General features: G+C 31.3%; 2 protein-coding genes across 4 annotated transcripts; one reads left to right on the top strand and one right to left on the bottom strand.

The window, feature by feature from the left end:
* Positions 1–153: 153 nt before the first annotated feature.
* LOC145048395 (oligoribonuclease-like) lies at positions 154–2,753 on the top strand. 3 transcript variants are annotated; one of them, XM_078996866.1, is made up of 10 exons: positions 165–257; positions 572–667; positions 844–985; positions 1,110–1,244; positions 1,351–1,427; positions 1,590–1,671; positions 1,830–1,885; positions 1,992–2,078; positions 2,206–2,296; positions 2,399–2,753. In XM_078996866.1, exons 3-10 carry the CDS (start codon positions 886–888, stop codon positions 2,518–2,520), a joined length of 750 nt encoding a protein of 249 aa, XP_078852992.1. In that variant the 5' UTR covers positions 165–257; positions 572–667; positions 844–885; the 3' UTR covers positions 2,521–2,753. The 3 variants fall into 3 exon arrangements, with proteins under 3 accessions (XP_078852991.1, XP_078852992.1, XP_078852993.1); XM_078996867.1 differs by having other exon boundaries at positions 572–636; XM_078996865.1 differs by lacking the exon at positions 572–667 and having other exon boundaries at positions 154–257.
* Positions 2,754–3,131: 378 nt separating this feature from the next.
* Positions 3,132–5,798, bottom strand: GLYR1 (glyoxylate reductase 1). The gene is made up of 8 exons (XM_078996868.1): positions 5,456–5,798; positions 4,845–4,955; positions 4,638–4,739; positions 4,228–4,329; positions 3,924–4,039; positions 3,712–3,790; positions 3,458–3,628; positions 3,132–3,383 (listed from the first exon to the last, which is right to left on the bottom strand). The coding sequence occupies exons 1-8, from the start codon at positions 5,561–5,563 to the stop codon at positions 3,294–3,296; spliced, it is 879 nt and encodes a 292-aa protein (XP_078852994.1). The 5' UTR covers positions 5,564–5,798; the 3' UTR covers positions 3,132–3,293.
* Between the last annotated feature and the right edge of the window lie 11,023 nt (positions 5,799–16,821).

Consider the following 16,821-nt stretch of genomic DNA (forward strand, 5'->3'; position numbering starts at 1 on the left):
AAAATAGGTCTAGAAACAGATTTGGATAAAGTAACGGATGCCGGATGGATTGGAAATGGAGTTTGAATTGGATAAAGTCAAAACGTCAAACAAGCCAAGCTCGAAGCCCACTTAAATCGGCCCATACGCATTTTATATGCAGCAGCAGAACATTTGAAAGAGAATTGACTATTATATATTCAGAAACTTATTGGAATCTGGAACTCCAAAACGATCATCTTCAACCTAGTTTCCCTCCAACTGCTCTCTCAGTGAAGGTACCTCTTTTATTTCTCTATAAATTGGTAGAAATGCATAGACGTTTTTGTATAACTATCCAATCTACCCATCCCCTTTTCGTTTTCACTGAAGCCATTCGGTAATCACGTTACGAAATTAAGTAAAAGTGCCAATATTTTCTTGAATTTTGTTTCCGAAACACATAATCTAAACCTTAGCAATTACATGAAACCACCGTTTGTCAATTCCATAGTCAATAGTCATTGTATTTATTATTGTCGTTTCAAGCACTACAGGAGTAGGGTTTGGGGCTTTTATTGGCTGTGTAAAAAAATGAATGTTTTGATTGTAGGATCGAGTTAATTTTTGGGCATAGAAGGGGGATTCCAACATTGGGCGCCAATAATTGAGTATTTGGTATTGAAAATTAAACAATTGCGAATCATACGTATGTAAAGTAAACCTTGTAATCACTTGAATTTGTAATTATTTCTATATATCTCATTGTTTTTTTCATCAATTGACTCTAGTATGACTGTTAGACATTGAGTAGCATAACTTATATACATCCGTTCTTACTTCTCAGTGAAAAGTTCATATCTTCACTCAGTTTTTTTGTCACAGGATCTTAATGGTTGAAGAATCACAAAGGATATTAAAGTAAATATGAGCACACTCTCAAATGCCTTTTCTCTGCTAGAACTGGATGTTGAGGATGATAGGGAAGAGACAACCAATGCTGCTGATAATAAAAAGAAAGCCAATGGTATATGTTTCAGCTGTTACCCTAAGAACCATCACCTTATAATTCATTAATAGTTTTGTTTGAATTTAATAAAATGCTAAAAATATTGTTACTTATTTGTACAAGTTATTGGGTACTGATGCAGGTAACCATGATAAAGAAACTGATACTCTTCAAGATGCAACCCTAGTTAAGAATGATAAAGGCACTCGTCAAACCCTAGACATGTTAGAAGGAGAATATAGGTTGCCTCTTGTGTGGATTGACTTGGAAATGACAGGTAGGTATCAGTTATTCAGTTTTGAGTTTTTTAATGTACATAATTGAAAAAAAGTGTCCTTTTTTGATTACCCAATATTCATTCAAGTAAGTTGATGTATGTGTAGGATTGAATATTGAAGTAGATAGAATACTGGAGATTGCTTGTGTGATCACAGATGGGAAGTTGACCAAATCTGTAGAGGTAAGTTGGGAGTTTCTGATTATTGATACAGGTGGCTTTTATCATGATAATCTTGTTACTAACTTTTTGTTATTTTCTTGCTTAGTTTGTATACTTTATTATTTTAACAGACAATATTATTAGTTTCCACAGGGACTGAAAATGATTTATTTTTATGTTCAGGGTCCTGACTTGGTTATACATCAAACAAAAGAGTGTCTTGAAAAGATGGGCGAATGGTGTCAAGATCATCATGCTGCAAGTGGTGAGTACCTTTTAGCTCATAATTAACCATCTAAAATGAAGGATATAATACATTGCAAAAGACGTGATTGCCCTTCTCATCCTTATCATCTAACATAGCCCTACAAAGCTCTTCATGTCTTGTGTAACAAACCCTAAACATGTCATGGTTGTTTATAGGTTTGACTGAAAGGGTGATCCAAAGTTCAATCAGTGAAAAAGAAGCTGAACAGCAGGTGATCTATTATCATAGAAAACAACTATATTTTACATAACAGAGGGAATCATGTAAATTATAACCATTTTTTGTGTTGTTTAATAAACACCTGATATGATGTGTAGGTTGTAGATTTTGTCAAGAAACATGTGGGCACATATACTCCTCTGCTTGCAGGAAATTCAATTTATGTTGATTTTCTTTTCTTGAAGGTAAAAGAAAAACCAAAACTTGAGTTCTATGGTCTAATTCATGAATTAATTGCTCCACTTTTGCGACATAAAATGAATAAAAAAAACAAAATTTTTGACTTTTGAAAGTTTTATTTTCTTTTTGCAGAAGTACATGCCTGATTTGGCTAGTCTTTTCTCTCATGTAGTAGTTGATGTCAGCAGCATTAAGGCTTTATGTCTACGTTGGTTCCCAAGAGGTGATATTTTTATCTGTTATTGAAATTTGTATGGGTTTAAGCTTTTTTTAAATATTGGAAGAACAACATTAATATCTGTAAAAAAATGTTATTGGTTCATAGATAACAAGAAAGCTCCAAAGAAGGAGAACAAGCATAGAGCCATGGATGACATAAAAGAAAGCATAGCAGAGCTGAAATACTACAAGGAAAATGTATTCAAATCATCAAAGTCTAAGAAGTAAACACTAGTCACATGTATGAAGCATTGTTGAATGTTGGGTTTTTAAGTTTGTTAAAATGATCACAATATTGATGAAGAGTGATCATAGATAGCTAGCAGTTGGTAGAAACACTATGTTCTATAACTGTGTTATCTTTAAATTTTAAATTGTCACTCCAAGTGTAACTTTATTTACAAAAATGGAGGCATGCTTGTGTTGGAGGTGAGCTTTTATATTATTTTTTTGTTCTTGAAGAGTGATTGATTATATTAGAGGTGCCAAGATGGTGAGCTCAGTTTATGGCTCAAATGAGTCAAAACGAGTTCAAGCTTGAGTAAAAGCATGCTAATAGTAGTTTGATTAATTAGCTCAACAGTAGACAGATTTGGGAGCCTGAAAACACTATAAGAAGTATGTTAAATAAGTCTTATTTGAGGTTGATATGAAACTAGTAATATGGTTTTCATTGTGTATATATAATAAACTATCCAAAAAAATAAAAAAATACCCATGAAATTTTTTTTTGAAATTGTTTTCAAGTTTCGAGTTCTTTTTTAACCTAAAAGAACTATTCTAGTCGACTTTTGAAATCACGATAATCAAATACCACCCATGTAGAAAACACGCATCCAAACCACAAACTCGATTTAAGATGATATATTTTAGCTTCGGTTTAATCTATAGATAAATGAAGTATCCATAACTTGTTTTAAATTTAACAGATCCAAAACAAAACAATGGTCGATTTGAATCATAATACTTCCTTCACCATTTAGTTGAAACATGATCATCAATCATGGCGAGGGTTGGGTAACCTTGAAAATCTCATAAACAGCTGAAAAATCAAGATCTCCTAAACCAGTGCTTCTAGCCTTCTTGAATGCCTGTATTTTATATTTCTTACATTAAATATCTCTCATAAGTAGGTTGGTATTATGAGTATGAGATATAATATTACCTCATTGGCGGCAGCTGCCACGGGCATTGATACTGCATTCTCATCACCAAGGGCAAGAGCCAACCTCATGTCCTTCTGTTGATGTTTCAATGGAAATGCAGGGTTGTAGCTGTTTTGGATCATTGAAGGTCCTTTCATTTTGAACATTGGATTGGCAATTGCACCAAGATCCTGCAAAAAAAAAAAAAAAAAAAAAAAAAAAAGGTTGATTATGGTTGTTGAAAATCATGAAACCTGAAAGTTATGGTTCTTACCAATACATCTAGAAGAGTTTTAGGGCTAAGTCCACTTTTGTCAGCAAGAACAAGTCCCTCTGAGAAAGCATTCATCATACTGCACAAAACCAATCATCATTAGAACTACAGGGTGTTCCTTTTTCACTTAATGCATATTAAACAACTTAACAGAGAAAGTCAGGTCCTCATTAATACCTAACTTTCTCTAAATTTGGCCTCTCATTTATTACCTTCCCATGATCATATTAACTACAAGTTTCATCTTTGCTCCATTTCCAACCTCTCCCAAGAAAAACGACTTCTTCCCCAATACATCAAAAGCAGGAACAATTTTCTCATACAATCCCTACATATCCATTATCCACATCAACCAAAAAAATTAGCATCAAGCTTTTTATCAAACATCCTTCATCTCAATCTCTTTCTTTACACAACTTCATCGTCCATTTTGTGGGTCCAATCTTTATTCTAAATGGGACCCACATTACATTCACACCTTTACTTATTTTCAAATGATATAACACAAAATTTTACCTTTTCACCAGCAGCAAGGATAACCAATTGTCCATCTTCAGCAGGTTTTTTGCTTCCAGAGACCGGAGCTTCAAGAAAAGAACCACCTTTCGCTATTACTGCCTGCAAAATTCCCCCAAAAAAAAAACATTGCGTATTTTTAGCATTTTGCCACTGAACTACTATGTTTTATCGATTTCGCCACCATATAAAAATAATACTTCTGTGATTAAATCGATATCCACTTTCTTCAAAACCAGGTAGCTTTTTTAAACAGTCAAAAAAGTATAATGGTTTAATTTAATTACTACAGAATGTAGTTAAGTGGGTAGATCAATAAACTGGTGAAACTACTTGTGCTTTCTGAATTTTTAAAACTACACTATTAATTATTAAAGTGATGATTATAGAAAAAAAATTGCTACTTAAACCTCGCTGATTTTAGAAGAGGTTTCAGCATCAACTGTTGACATGTCAATGTAACCTTTTCCACTGCTGATTTCCTCAAGAATACCACCTTTATCAAACACCACCTAAAAAGAAATTTTTTACATCATTTATACTTTTTCAGAAAATGAGACCCATAATCACATTTTGAATGTATATGAAAACACAGATTGATGAAAGTTTCTACTAACAGAAAGAGCTGCAGGAGGATCAGATAGCATTCCAATTGTGTACTTGCACTTCTTTACAACTGCTGCAGGACTTTCCCCTACCGAAGCACCATGCTCTTTTAGCTCATCACACTGCACAAAAACAAGGAAATATTTTGAAATTTGAAGAATTGACTCAAAATCCACTTTTGATTGTAGAAAAATATTAATCTTCAAAAATAGCATCAAGTGACTCCAGTTCTGATTCTTGAAGTTGCAATAAACACGCATCAAAACAGGCCATGGAAATTCAAGCTCAAGAAGAATCATTTCGATTATAAAGAAAGCCAGTATAAAAGCACAGATCTTAAAATATGTCATCGGATAAAAAAATCAATCTTATATTAAGGTATCACCATGGATTACATCTTGCGCCTAAAAGATTGGAAACAACTACACACATCAAAACAGATGGATATTAACTATCAGATTAGAGTATTCAAATCAAAATCAATGATGGATTCTACCGGATGAATAGGATATAAAACTAGACTCGGATCCACCGAAAATCTATCTCAAATTGCCAAAACCCCAACACAAAACACCACATGTATATACATACATATATATGTCTATATATAGAAAAAAGGTACCTTAGAAAGCGTGCGATTCCAAACAGTGACCTTAAATCCATTGCGAAGCAAGTTCATGGCCATAGCTTTCCCCATTATTCCCATCCCCAAAAACCCAATTTCCTCCATTATTGTCTTGATTTTTCTGGGTATACTGAACTTCAAACCCCTTCAGGCCTTCACCGATGCTTACTGATTTCCTCTTCTATATATAAAAAACGAACAAATGGAAAGCAATTTACTTACTTTACTGACTCACGGAGCAATTCTAATTGCATTAAAACAAAAAAATTATTGTTATTGTCGATTGCGTTGCTCAATGCTCATCTTCCACTCATTTTTTATATCAGTTTTTTGAAAACTTTCTTGCTGATTATTGGTCCACTTCAGTCTATATCTGCGGTTCGGTTTTCCCCGAATTCGGGAGTTGTTGGATAATAATCATAATATGATATCTTGATATTCGGATATGTACTGGGCCTAATCTTCGAAATAAAGCCCAAAACTCTAAAGAAAGAAGATGTTTGAAATTGGTTTAAGAGTTTAGTATATCTTCAAATAAAATACTAATTTTGTTTACTATTCTTCAAGGTTGAATAAAAAAAAATATGTAGTAGATTTTGATTGTGTATTATCTCTATTAGTCAAACATGCAAAAAGAAAAAGATTAGAGAAAAACAATCATGTCAAATTTTGGTCATGGTATACAATATGAGGATATTCACAAAAAATAACAATCAGGAGTGATATAATATTCCGACACTTTCACAACTTTCACAAATGACCACGAGGTTTGAAATGCTGTGTTTGAGACTATCCGTTGTCAGAAACATATTAAGACTTGACATAAAGTAATCTAGATATGATCTTTCTGAATAAAGATACATTATGGAGGTTTTTTTGTATATCTCAGATAATCCTTGAATTAAAAAACGGAATCATTATACTTTTTTTATGTGTAAATGTCATAAAGTTTAACAAAAGGACAATGCATACATAACGTTTTATTGTGTACAAAGGGAAAAACATGTATTCTAATGTCCGGGATGATGAACACATTTAGAATACATAGTCCACAGTTCCAAATATGGTTTTTTTCAGCTTAAAAAGTTATCATTTTGTAGGCATTTACAAAAAAGTATGTAGATTTTGATAAAACTCTATAAAATTTGTCATTTTCTTGAAAGAAAAACGATGTTATATTTTCAACGGGAGAGATGAGAGATGTTTTTTTACAAATAAGTGAATAACTTTGATACAAATAAAATATTTGGACTTATAATATACCTGGTTAATCCAAACCCTATTCCGAAATAAAAATTCATTGATAATAAAAACCTAAAATTTTGATCATTTCCAAAAACATATAAGTAACATATGATAGTTTTTGTCTATATCACGTATTATTTAACCAAAACAATGATAAAAGGTATTTTGGGTCTACCCGATCCATTTCGATGGTACAAATTTTAGCGATGTCAATATTTGACCAAAGAGCCTAACCCCTTGTTTAGCCATATCTAAGGACTAAGGCTACTGGCTATACCAGGGTTGGCGCATGTGAACTTTTCTTGCATACGTGATGTCTCGTATTTTAATAATTAATTCTACGCTATTTAAAGTATCATTAAATATATTTGAAATAAGATAAGTTAACGGAAATTTGTGTGGCCCTGGAATAATAGAACATGGCAATCTAACATGTAATGTAGTAATTTTAATATTTCCTAAATTAATTATAATGTTATTTAAAAAATCCGTAACAACGAAACAGCGTTGTAAAGTGACAAATTTTGTTTATTTATTAATGTTGTTCGACTTGTAAATGTGCATTGCATGTAGCATCTCCATATGTCCTCTTAAATTATGGACATACAGAACAAAAGTATATATATTATTCGATGTTTTATAGCTTATTATTTTAGTAATACAATAATAATTATATTCATATATACATATTTTCTTATTAGTTGTTTTTTATTGCAATAAATACATGTGGCATAATGCTTAATGGATGGTCGGTCCTATAATTCTATTAGGACGGATGATATCTATTTCTTCACATCTTCCAACCTATCTGTCAAATCATTGTTACATCATTTTTTTTGTCTTTTTTTCCTTTTCTTTCTTACACCACTCTCATTTAACAACGCTTGCAAACTCATAATTCCTTTGGTTCCCAACCCATTTAATTTTTAATTTTAATAGATTAATTAAAATCATAAAAAAAAAAAAAAACAAATCCACAAAATATTTAAAAACATACAAAACTAACTAAAAACAAACACATTTTGACACAACTTTTTAGATATGAAAATACAACTAATCAAAACATATTGAGAGTATACAGAGAGAAAGGGGCGAGTTACATAACCCGTCGATACTTATGAGAGATACTGCTATGATGAGAATGATGCTTATAGAGATACCGGAGGCACCTCTCCCATTTTTCTTCAACCCACCAATGATACTATCCACTGTAAACTGAGTTGGATGATCATCACGTTTAGTTCGTATACAAAGTTGGAAATTAGGGTAGAAACAGAGTATGATAATCACTGGATTCTTCAAGGATCGTGGCGGTTCACTTCCCGAATCAATATTTCCTCCGTATGCATGAGTTACAAGAAATTCAACCTACGATAATCCTTAAATGAACAATCGAAGTTCTAGGCACAAAGATCAATTAAGAACTAGAGAGATTGTGGTGTGTGAATTTCATATGTCTAAAAATCGAGAGAGAATCAAATATCAAAACTCGAAAAAAATATTTTTGGATAAGGCGGTTAAGGGTTGATAAAAAATATCATAAAATTATTCATTATTTCTTTGTTCACATTTAATCACTAAACTTTCTTTTTATTTTTTATTTGTCCATAAGTTATTTAAAATTGTTCACATTTTACCTTCATGACCGGTTACTAATGGATAAAATGTGAATATTTTCAAATAGTTCAAAGGCAAATAAAGAAAGAAAAAAATTAGTAACTAAATGTGAACAAAATTAAAAATTCATTTCCTTCTAAAAAAAGTTCAATGAATAAATATCAACAAACTTCTTGCATTATGTTTTAGCAAATTATGTATTTTTTTGTTAAATTTTAGCAATATTTGTTGATGAAGAAATCTATGAAATAAAAAAAACAAAACCTAAAAAAAGTAAAAAAAAAAATGAAAAACCGAATAATTTTTATGTTTTAAAATTATGCAATATTATATATATACAAATCATCCCAATATTATATGAATAAATTTTATGTTATAAAATTAGACAATATATAATTCACATACATTAAATCATATACGTTGTTTATAAAAGAATACATACATTGATATATTATATATGTTGTTATAAAAGGACGGATGTGTTGACATACATCATATAGAGTTGATTAATATTTGAGATTGTATTTTTTTAGAAAGTTTGAATAATTATTGAAATTTATGATTATTTAAATAGATATATAGAATTGATTAAAATCATTAAGATGTTTTATGAAGCGTTGAGCTCCAAACACCTCATCTCCATCACCTTTAGAAAAACATTTTTTTTAAAAGACAACTATATTTTCAACAAATTATGTAAAAGAGCCGTTATTTATTATTTTTCTTTTAAAAAATCTCACTCATAATTTTAAAAGGTTTTAGAAAAAACCATTCATATTTAAATAGCTATTTAAAAAATATATATTGTTTTTAATTTTTTTCTTCTTAATACAATGTAACTTATGAGGCCGGCAAAATAATTTTTTAACAACTATGGTTGAAAATTGTTCGTTTTTTTTTTGTTAAACCAAAATCAGATAAAATATTTCGATTTTTAATTTGGAACATAATAAACCATTGTTTTTTTTTTCAATTTGGTATTTCATTTTTTTTCACGGTTTTGCTTTTTTTTTTCTAATAGATTTCTTTATCAACAAATGTTGTTAAAATTAACAAAAATAATTAATTTGCTAAAACATAACACAAGATGAAGTTTGTTCATATTTAATTATTGAACTTTTTTGAGAGGGTAATTAACTTTCGTTTTTATTCACGTTTAGTTATTTATTTTATTTTTTTGTATTTGATTTACTTTTGAATTATTTGAAAATGTTCATATTTTATCCTTATAACCCGGTTGTCATAAAGATAAAATGTGAACTATTTCAAACAGTTTAATGACAAATAAAGAATGAAATATGTTTAGTACTAAAATGTGAACTGTTTCAAATAGTTCAGTTATCATAAGGATAAAATATGAATATTTTTAAATAATTCAGTGGTAAATAAAGAATAAAAATAAGTTTAGTAACTAAATGTTAATAAAATTAAAAGTTCATTACCTTTTCAATTTAATCCTATAACTTTAATAAAACTTTCAAAAAAAAAAAAAAAAAAAAAAAAAAAAAAAAAAAAAAAAAAACTTTGAGTCATTCGACTTCATATTGTAAATGGGTGCACCACATCTCGTGTTTCGAAATTTATGTTTAACAATATCTTTTAACAAAACAATACAGGCACAAGAGCACAATAATTGTGATAGCTAATAATGGCTTTAATAGTGAAAATGGTTAAATACTATACCAACGAAAATTTGAATTTTTTTAAACGACAAATATATTAAAAAAGAACTACCACCAAGTAAGTACCTAGCGGAGGATTAGTAACAAAAACATAAACAAAGTACAAAAAGTAACAAGAACATATACAAATTTAACACATATGGAATGGGGATGATACTCAATCACTCCATTTATAGATTTCACCTCTAACCCTACTTTTGATCCATAGGTACACCGATGATTTAATGAAGTCCACACCTTTGGAAGGGCTAGTGAATATCGATTTGAAATGCCTATCATTTCGATATCTCCATAGTTTCCATATCATTCGATAACCGATAGCAATGAACCGATTATTCTTTTTTGGGCTGTTCCCCCATGTGTTAATAAAACTAATTGTATCGTCAAGATTGTTAAATGAGTTGTGACTTATACCACACCATGTGAATATTTCTCTTTTTATCTCGTCTGCGAATGGGCATTGCACCGGAATGTGATCAACACAATCGAAACCAGAGATGCAAGATCCACAACCTCATGATTCGATTAACATGGTCCTCTCTTGTAATCTCTTTACTGTCATCATTCTCTTCTATACCACTCTCCAGATAAAACTAAGACCATAACACGGGTTTATTTTCCGTTAAGTAATTGATTCGTTATAAAAGGATTTAACTGAATTAAAAATTCCATCCAAGTAATGAATTCGTCATTTATGGGAAGAGATAATTAAATTATATTCATGTTCTTCTAGATTACAATATTTTAATAATTTTTTATTGTATAAAAAATCAACAGACTTAAATGCCTCATAGTAGTTATGATAGTGTGAGGGACAATTGCAAGTGGTTACGAAGGGTTGCTCTCGGACCATGTCAATAGGTGTTTGTTGTGTATGAAAGAAGGATTCATAATTTTGACTTATATTATTTATTTATTTGGTCGTTTTTAAACCAGCTCCGCAACATTTCGTATGAGCATATAATACCCACATTTGTGTCTGAAAAATGTATATTTTTGTTATGATATGTGCATGCTATCTAATTTTACATGTTTTTTATTTCTTAACTAATATCATTTCTATTAGTTTATGCTGAGTTGGATGTTATGTATTCGTAACTGATTTATTTAACCAGTAAACGGTTTGTGAAACTCATCTTCTTGCAAGTATATGAACAAGTCTGTGGTCATGCTTGCTGGGTCAAATCTAAAACAACAGGCCTATCATTATAAAATATATAAACAAGTTTATTTTATGAAAGAGCCCAATCCCTTCACCAATATATATATATATATATATATATATATATATATATATATATATATATATATATATATATATATATATATAGAGTCGGCTCTACATGTATACAAAGTAAGCAAGGGTTTAGGGCCCCATTTTTAAGGGGCCCCTTAACCCAAAAGTCCATCAATTAAAATTTGTTGCTGATTTCGGATTCTTCCATCCCACGCACGATTGAAACTGATTGTTCTTCTCGTCTTCTCCATTCTTTTTTTTCCTGGCGGCTCTCTGAACTCTGAACTCTTAACTGTGATCATTTGGATCGTTAAAAAAATCAAAAAACCGATTCTTGATTCTTGATTGTTCAAAAGATCGATTCCCATCACTTCATCAATGAGTCTAAAGTCACAAGTCTGAACATCGAATCAAAATCAAACAACATTCTTCATCCTTTCCGATTCTTTGATTCTCTATCAATTTAAAAATCAAACTCCATTGATGATTGTTCTTTTTTGATTAAACTATCTATTAGGGTTAATACTTAATAGGGCTTTTTTTTTTTTTTTTTTTTTTAATCTTCACTGTGTGAAGTTTGATTTTGGAATCAGGTTTGGATTATGGATATTGGAATCAAACAATCATGTTGGAGTTTGGCTATTGGAAGGAACGATTTTGGTTGGAACGAATTTCAGTTTTACAATTCTATATTTCCATTTCAGTTTTCTCAAGGAGTGAAGCCATCAAGGTCAAGGTTGTTGTTAAAAACTCACTTTGTCAAGCAGATAAAATAGGTATTTTCAAACTATAAATCTATAATCCATTACTATTTACTTTCACTTTACTTTTTATTGTCTTGGTAATAATTATTGTTAATTAAATTATCAATAATCACAAAAAGGGTTAGCTATTTTGTCAATTGAAAAAGATTTAGTAAATGAAATTGATTATGAAATTTTCATTAGAGAATTTGAATCTAAAAAGAGTATTTTGGCAAAGGGCCCCATATTTCTGGTCCGCTTAGAGCCTCCAACCTCGTTGAGCCGTCCCTGTCTATATATATCTATATATATATATATATATATATATATATATATAGAGAGAGAGAGAGAGAGAGAGAGAGAGATGACAAAAATAGCCAAAAAATATCAAAATTACAAAAATAACCAACGATTTCGCAGATGAAAATGCCCCATCTGCGAAATCAGCATGTTATCTGCTAAAGTACAAGCAGCTAAAGCACAGCTGTGCTTTAGCTGCTTGTACTTTCGCAGATGTTTTTTTAATTTTTTTAATTTTTTTTGTGTATATATAGGGGTAATTTCGCAGATGGAGAAGGTCCATCTGCGAAATACTCTCACTCCTATCTGCGAAATACTGATTTTTTTTGTATTTTTTTTTTAGTTTGACTACGAAATCATGTTGCTATATAAAAAGTTTTGTAGAAAAATATCACGTTGCTACATGATTTCGTAGTCAAACCAATTCATTTCATGGTCAAACTAAAAAAAAAATACAAAAAAAAAAATCAGTATTTCGCAGATAGGAGTGAGAGTATTTCGCATATGGACCTTCTCCATCTGCGAAATTACCCCTATATATACGCAAAAAAATAAAAAAAACAAAAAAAAACACCTGCGAATGTACAAGCACCTAAAGCACAGCTGTGCTTTAGCTGCTTGTACTTTTGCAGATGGCATGCTGGTTTCGCAGATTGGGCATTTCCATCTGCGAAATCGTTGGCTATTTTTGTAATTTCGATATTTTTTGGCTATTTTTGTAATGTCATTAGTGTAAATGACTATTTTTGTCATTTTCTCATATATATATATATATATATATATATATATATATATATATAATTGCCAAAAAATACCAAGAGGGTCTCTTCCAATAATGACAAACGAGTAGGGTCCTTTGCGAACTCGCATTCCGTACTGTGAATTCTTCCTTAGATGTTTCAGTTTGCAGACTGTATTATAAGTTTTATATATTGTACTGCAGACTAATGTGTTCATACGACAAATTCGTAGGTCGCAGACACAAACTTAGGGGTCATAGTGTGAATTCATTTGTAGTCGTAATATCTCTTTATGCGGTCATAAAATGGTAAAATACATGATAAAAAATTGTTTGACAGAAAGTTAGATTTCAACAATAGGATTTTTTTTTTTTTTTGTTATAGTTTGTATGGGATCATGACAAACAATAGACAAAGAAAATATATATGTTACACCATTTGTTACAAAAGTTAGTGTATATATTCCAACATATATCAAGTATCGGGGTTGATAGAACTTGACAAAACAGAGGTAAGTAATGTTAAGTTATCTTTCTAGTATATCGAGTGTGTGTAAATTATGGATATAACTATGATAATGATGTGAGACATTCGAAAAGTATAATTTATAATAGTAAAAATGTTATGCAATTGTATTTGGTTTTAGTTATTGATAATCAAGAACTGTGACGACTAAGTTAAATCTTGGACAAAAAATTATAATGTCTGTGTTTCTCGTTTGACATAATTATAAAATCTATATTTACGTTGATCAACAATTATAATCTTTTATAAATAAATGAAAGAAAATTATTTGAATATATGTGTTTAGACTAAACTGCACAAATGGTCCCTGTGGTTTACACAAAATTGCCACTTTGGTCCAAAAACGTTTTGGCTAGCACCACAAGTCCAAAGTTTCCATTTTCTTGCATATTTGGTCCAATGGGTTAACTTCCGTTTGTTTCCCTCTGTTAAGTTATGTTTGACTAGTCAAATCAGGGGTATTTTGGTCATTCCCTATTTATGCCCTTTATTTTATATTAATAAAGGAGAGTAATAAGAACGAATCCCAATCCATCTTCTTTGTCGTCGTTCTCATTTTGGTCTTCTGCAACTCTCCGATCGATTTCTTCAAGAAATCAAAATCAAAAATGGTGCTTTGTTTTTGTGGTAAAATGGCCATAGTTCGCACAGCATGGACTGATAAAAATCCAGGTAGACGCTTCTGGGGATGCCCTACTGAGGTACGCATTTTTTTTTTTTTTTTGGATTTCAGTATAAATCTCCCATTAGATGTTACGATCTTCTTTTGATTCTTAAATTTTGAAGGGATCCAAATGTCGATTTATTGGGTGGTTTGATGGTCCAATTTGTGAACGTTCAAAAGCTATTATACCTGGGCTGCTGAGGTCAATCAACAAAGTGAAGTCACAAAACACAAGACTCAAGTGTTACCTGTTATGCAGTTGGGTGTTGTTCGTGTTTGTTCTGGTTTATAAGAAGTAGATTGAAGTGTAATGGTTTGGGTGGTTTGTAAGTGTAATGGTTTGGCTGGTTTCTAAGCAGTATATTGAAATGTAATGGTTTGGGTAGTGTTTTAAGGTTTTTGGTAGTATCTTGTTTAAACAATGTAATCTTTTGGGCAATACTTTGTGGTAGTCTTTTTTGGTTATAATGTAAGCAATGTAAGACATGTTTTGCAGCAATTTGTCAATGGTGATTATATTTGGTATGTACATTTTGACCAATTTATTTTGTTTGTGGTGTTGTTTAAAAGGGCATTAGTCAATTTATATTGGGCAATTTTGTGTAAACCACAGGACCATGTGTGCAGTTTTGTCTTGTGGTTTTGTGTAAAAGGGTATATTGGTCTATTTATTTTGTATATGGTTTACACATTATCAATAACAAATGTATGTTTTGATTAAAAGGGCATATTGGTCTATTTATTTTGTATGTGGTTTACACATTATCAATGAAAATTGTATGTTTTGTTTAAAAGGGCATATTGGTCAATTTATATTGGGCAAATTTGTGTAAACCACAGGACCATGTGTGCAGTTTTGTCTTGTGGTTTTTTTTAAAAGGGCATATTGGTCTATTTATTTTGTATATGGACAAATGTATGTTTTGATTAAAAGGGCATATTGGTCAATTTATATTGGGCAATTTTGTGTAAACCATAAGACCATGTGTGCAGTTTTGTCTTGTGGTTTTGTTTAAAAGGGCATATTGGTCTATTTATTTTGTATATGGACAAATGTATGTTTTGATTAAAAGGGCATATTGATCAATTTATTTTGTATGTAGTTTACACATTATCAATGACAAATGTATGTTTTGTTTAAAAGGGTATACTGGTCAACTTCTACAACAAAAAATTATACATTACAATAACATCAAGACATCATTACATTAAATCCAGTGTAAATTGTTCCCATACATCACAGGGGTACACTATCAAGTACCAAAAGTAACATCCAAAATGGTTAAACCCCAAAACACAGAAAGTACTAAACATACAATACACATAAACATAACATTATCCCAAAAAGACACTTATACCCCTACAAACATCAAAATCCCTTGAAATCCAATCACTTACCCCCTTGGCCTTTGTAAGTTCTAGCATTGTGCCCTTTAATTTTACACTTGCTGCAGGTTACTTGGATAAACTTTCTTGTAAGCTTTCCACTCCTACTAGCAATATTGCTTTGACTCCCACTACCACTAGCAACATTGTCTCCCTTCTTCTGGCTTTTCTCCTCAGCAGAGTGCCTCCTCTTTTTCTTTGGCCTTCCAGGATGATTTTTGTGTATAGGAGGGGTGATTTTAATTGGGCATTCACTTATAGGCCACATTGCTCGACCTTTAATAGGCTCTACTTTGTACACATAAGCTGCTTTCCATGTTTCTAGCCAGTGCACCCTGTGGGCATAAGTGTGCAGTTCTCCAACTTCCTCACCATTATCTGCTTTGTCATTTAGGACTGCAATGACATGCTTACAAGGGAGTCCTGTTAATTCCCACTTCCTACAACTGCATACTCTTTCAACCATATCAACAACATGTTGATCCTGCCATGGCCCTTGCACTTGGTATTTATCTGACCCATTCTACATAACTGTGTACTGAGATGCCCAATTCACATTCTTCTCCATGATCTTTGTTGCAGATGGGGTTAGTGGACCAACACACTTCTTTTGAACCTTTATGACATTGCATATTCTTTTCATCATATACTCCCTAATGTACTCCAAGCAGGATATCAGTGGCTTGTCCCTTCCCTCAATCAATTTGCTATTAAAAACTTCACAAAGATTATTTAGAAGCATATCTGAAACTGCTCTGCCTAAAAACACCACAATATTGTCAGGATCAAACATATACCAACACAAAAGGGTAAATTTGGAAGTTGAAGTATATACCTGTGAAGTGGCTTCTTGCCCAATGTTGTGGGGGAATCTGCTTCAACCAATTATAAGCTTCTACATCATATGAGCTGAATTGATGCATCCTATGATTAAACTCTGGTACTGTTGTTGCTGTAGCACAATTCCACAAGTGTTCTTTGTACTCATTAGTTCTCCATGTTTTTCTCATATTGTCATGTATATGCCTAAGGCAAAACCTGTGCTCAGCACATGGGAACAACTGAGAAATGGCAGTCTGCAATCCCTGTAAAGGAATTAAAACATAGTTAATATAGCACATCCAAATATGTCAAATATAAACAACAAATTACAAACCTTTTGTCTGTCACTTATAAATGTGAAGTTTGAGTTTGCATGTAGGTCCAGATCATCTGCAATACACT

This window comes from Lactuca saligna, chromosome 5 (genome assembly GCF_052625555.1).
Source record: "Lactuca saligna cultivar CGN05327 chromosome 5, ASM5262555v1, whole genome shotgun sequence".
Taxonomy (NCBI): Eukaryota; Viridiplantae; Streptophyta; class Magnoliopsida; order Asterales; family Asteraceae; genus Lactuca; species Lactuca saligna.

Coding starts and splice junctions, on each gene's coding strand:
- LOC145048395 (XM_078996865.1), top strand. CDS start 886: ATGAGCACACTCTCAAATGCCTTTTCTCTGCTAGAACTGGATGTTGAG. Junction 1,245..1,350: donor GATTGACTTGGAAATGACAG/GTAGGTATCAGT, acceptor ATGTATGTGTAG/GATTGAATATTGAAGTAGAT. Junction 1,886..1,991: donor AAAAAGAAGCTGAACAGCAG/GTGATCTATTAT, acceptor TATGATGTGTAG/GTTGTAGATTTTGTCAAGAA.
- GLYR1 (XM_078996868.1), bottom strand. CDS start 5,563: ATGGAGGAAATTGGGTTTTTGGGGATGGGAATAATGGGGAAAGCTATG. Junction 3,629..3,711: donor AAACTCTTCTAGATGTATTG/GTAAGAACCATA, acceptor TTTTTTTTGCAG/GATCTTGGTGCAATTGCCAA. Junction 3,384..3,457: donor TGGCAGCTGCCGCCAATGAG/GTAATATTATAT, acceptor TATAAAATACAG/GCATTCAAGAAGGCTAGAAG.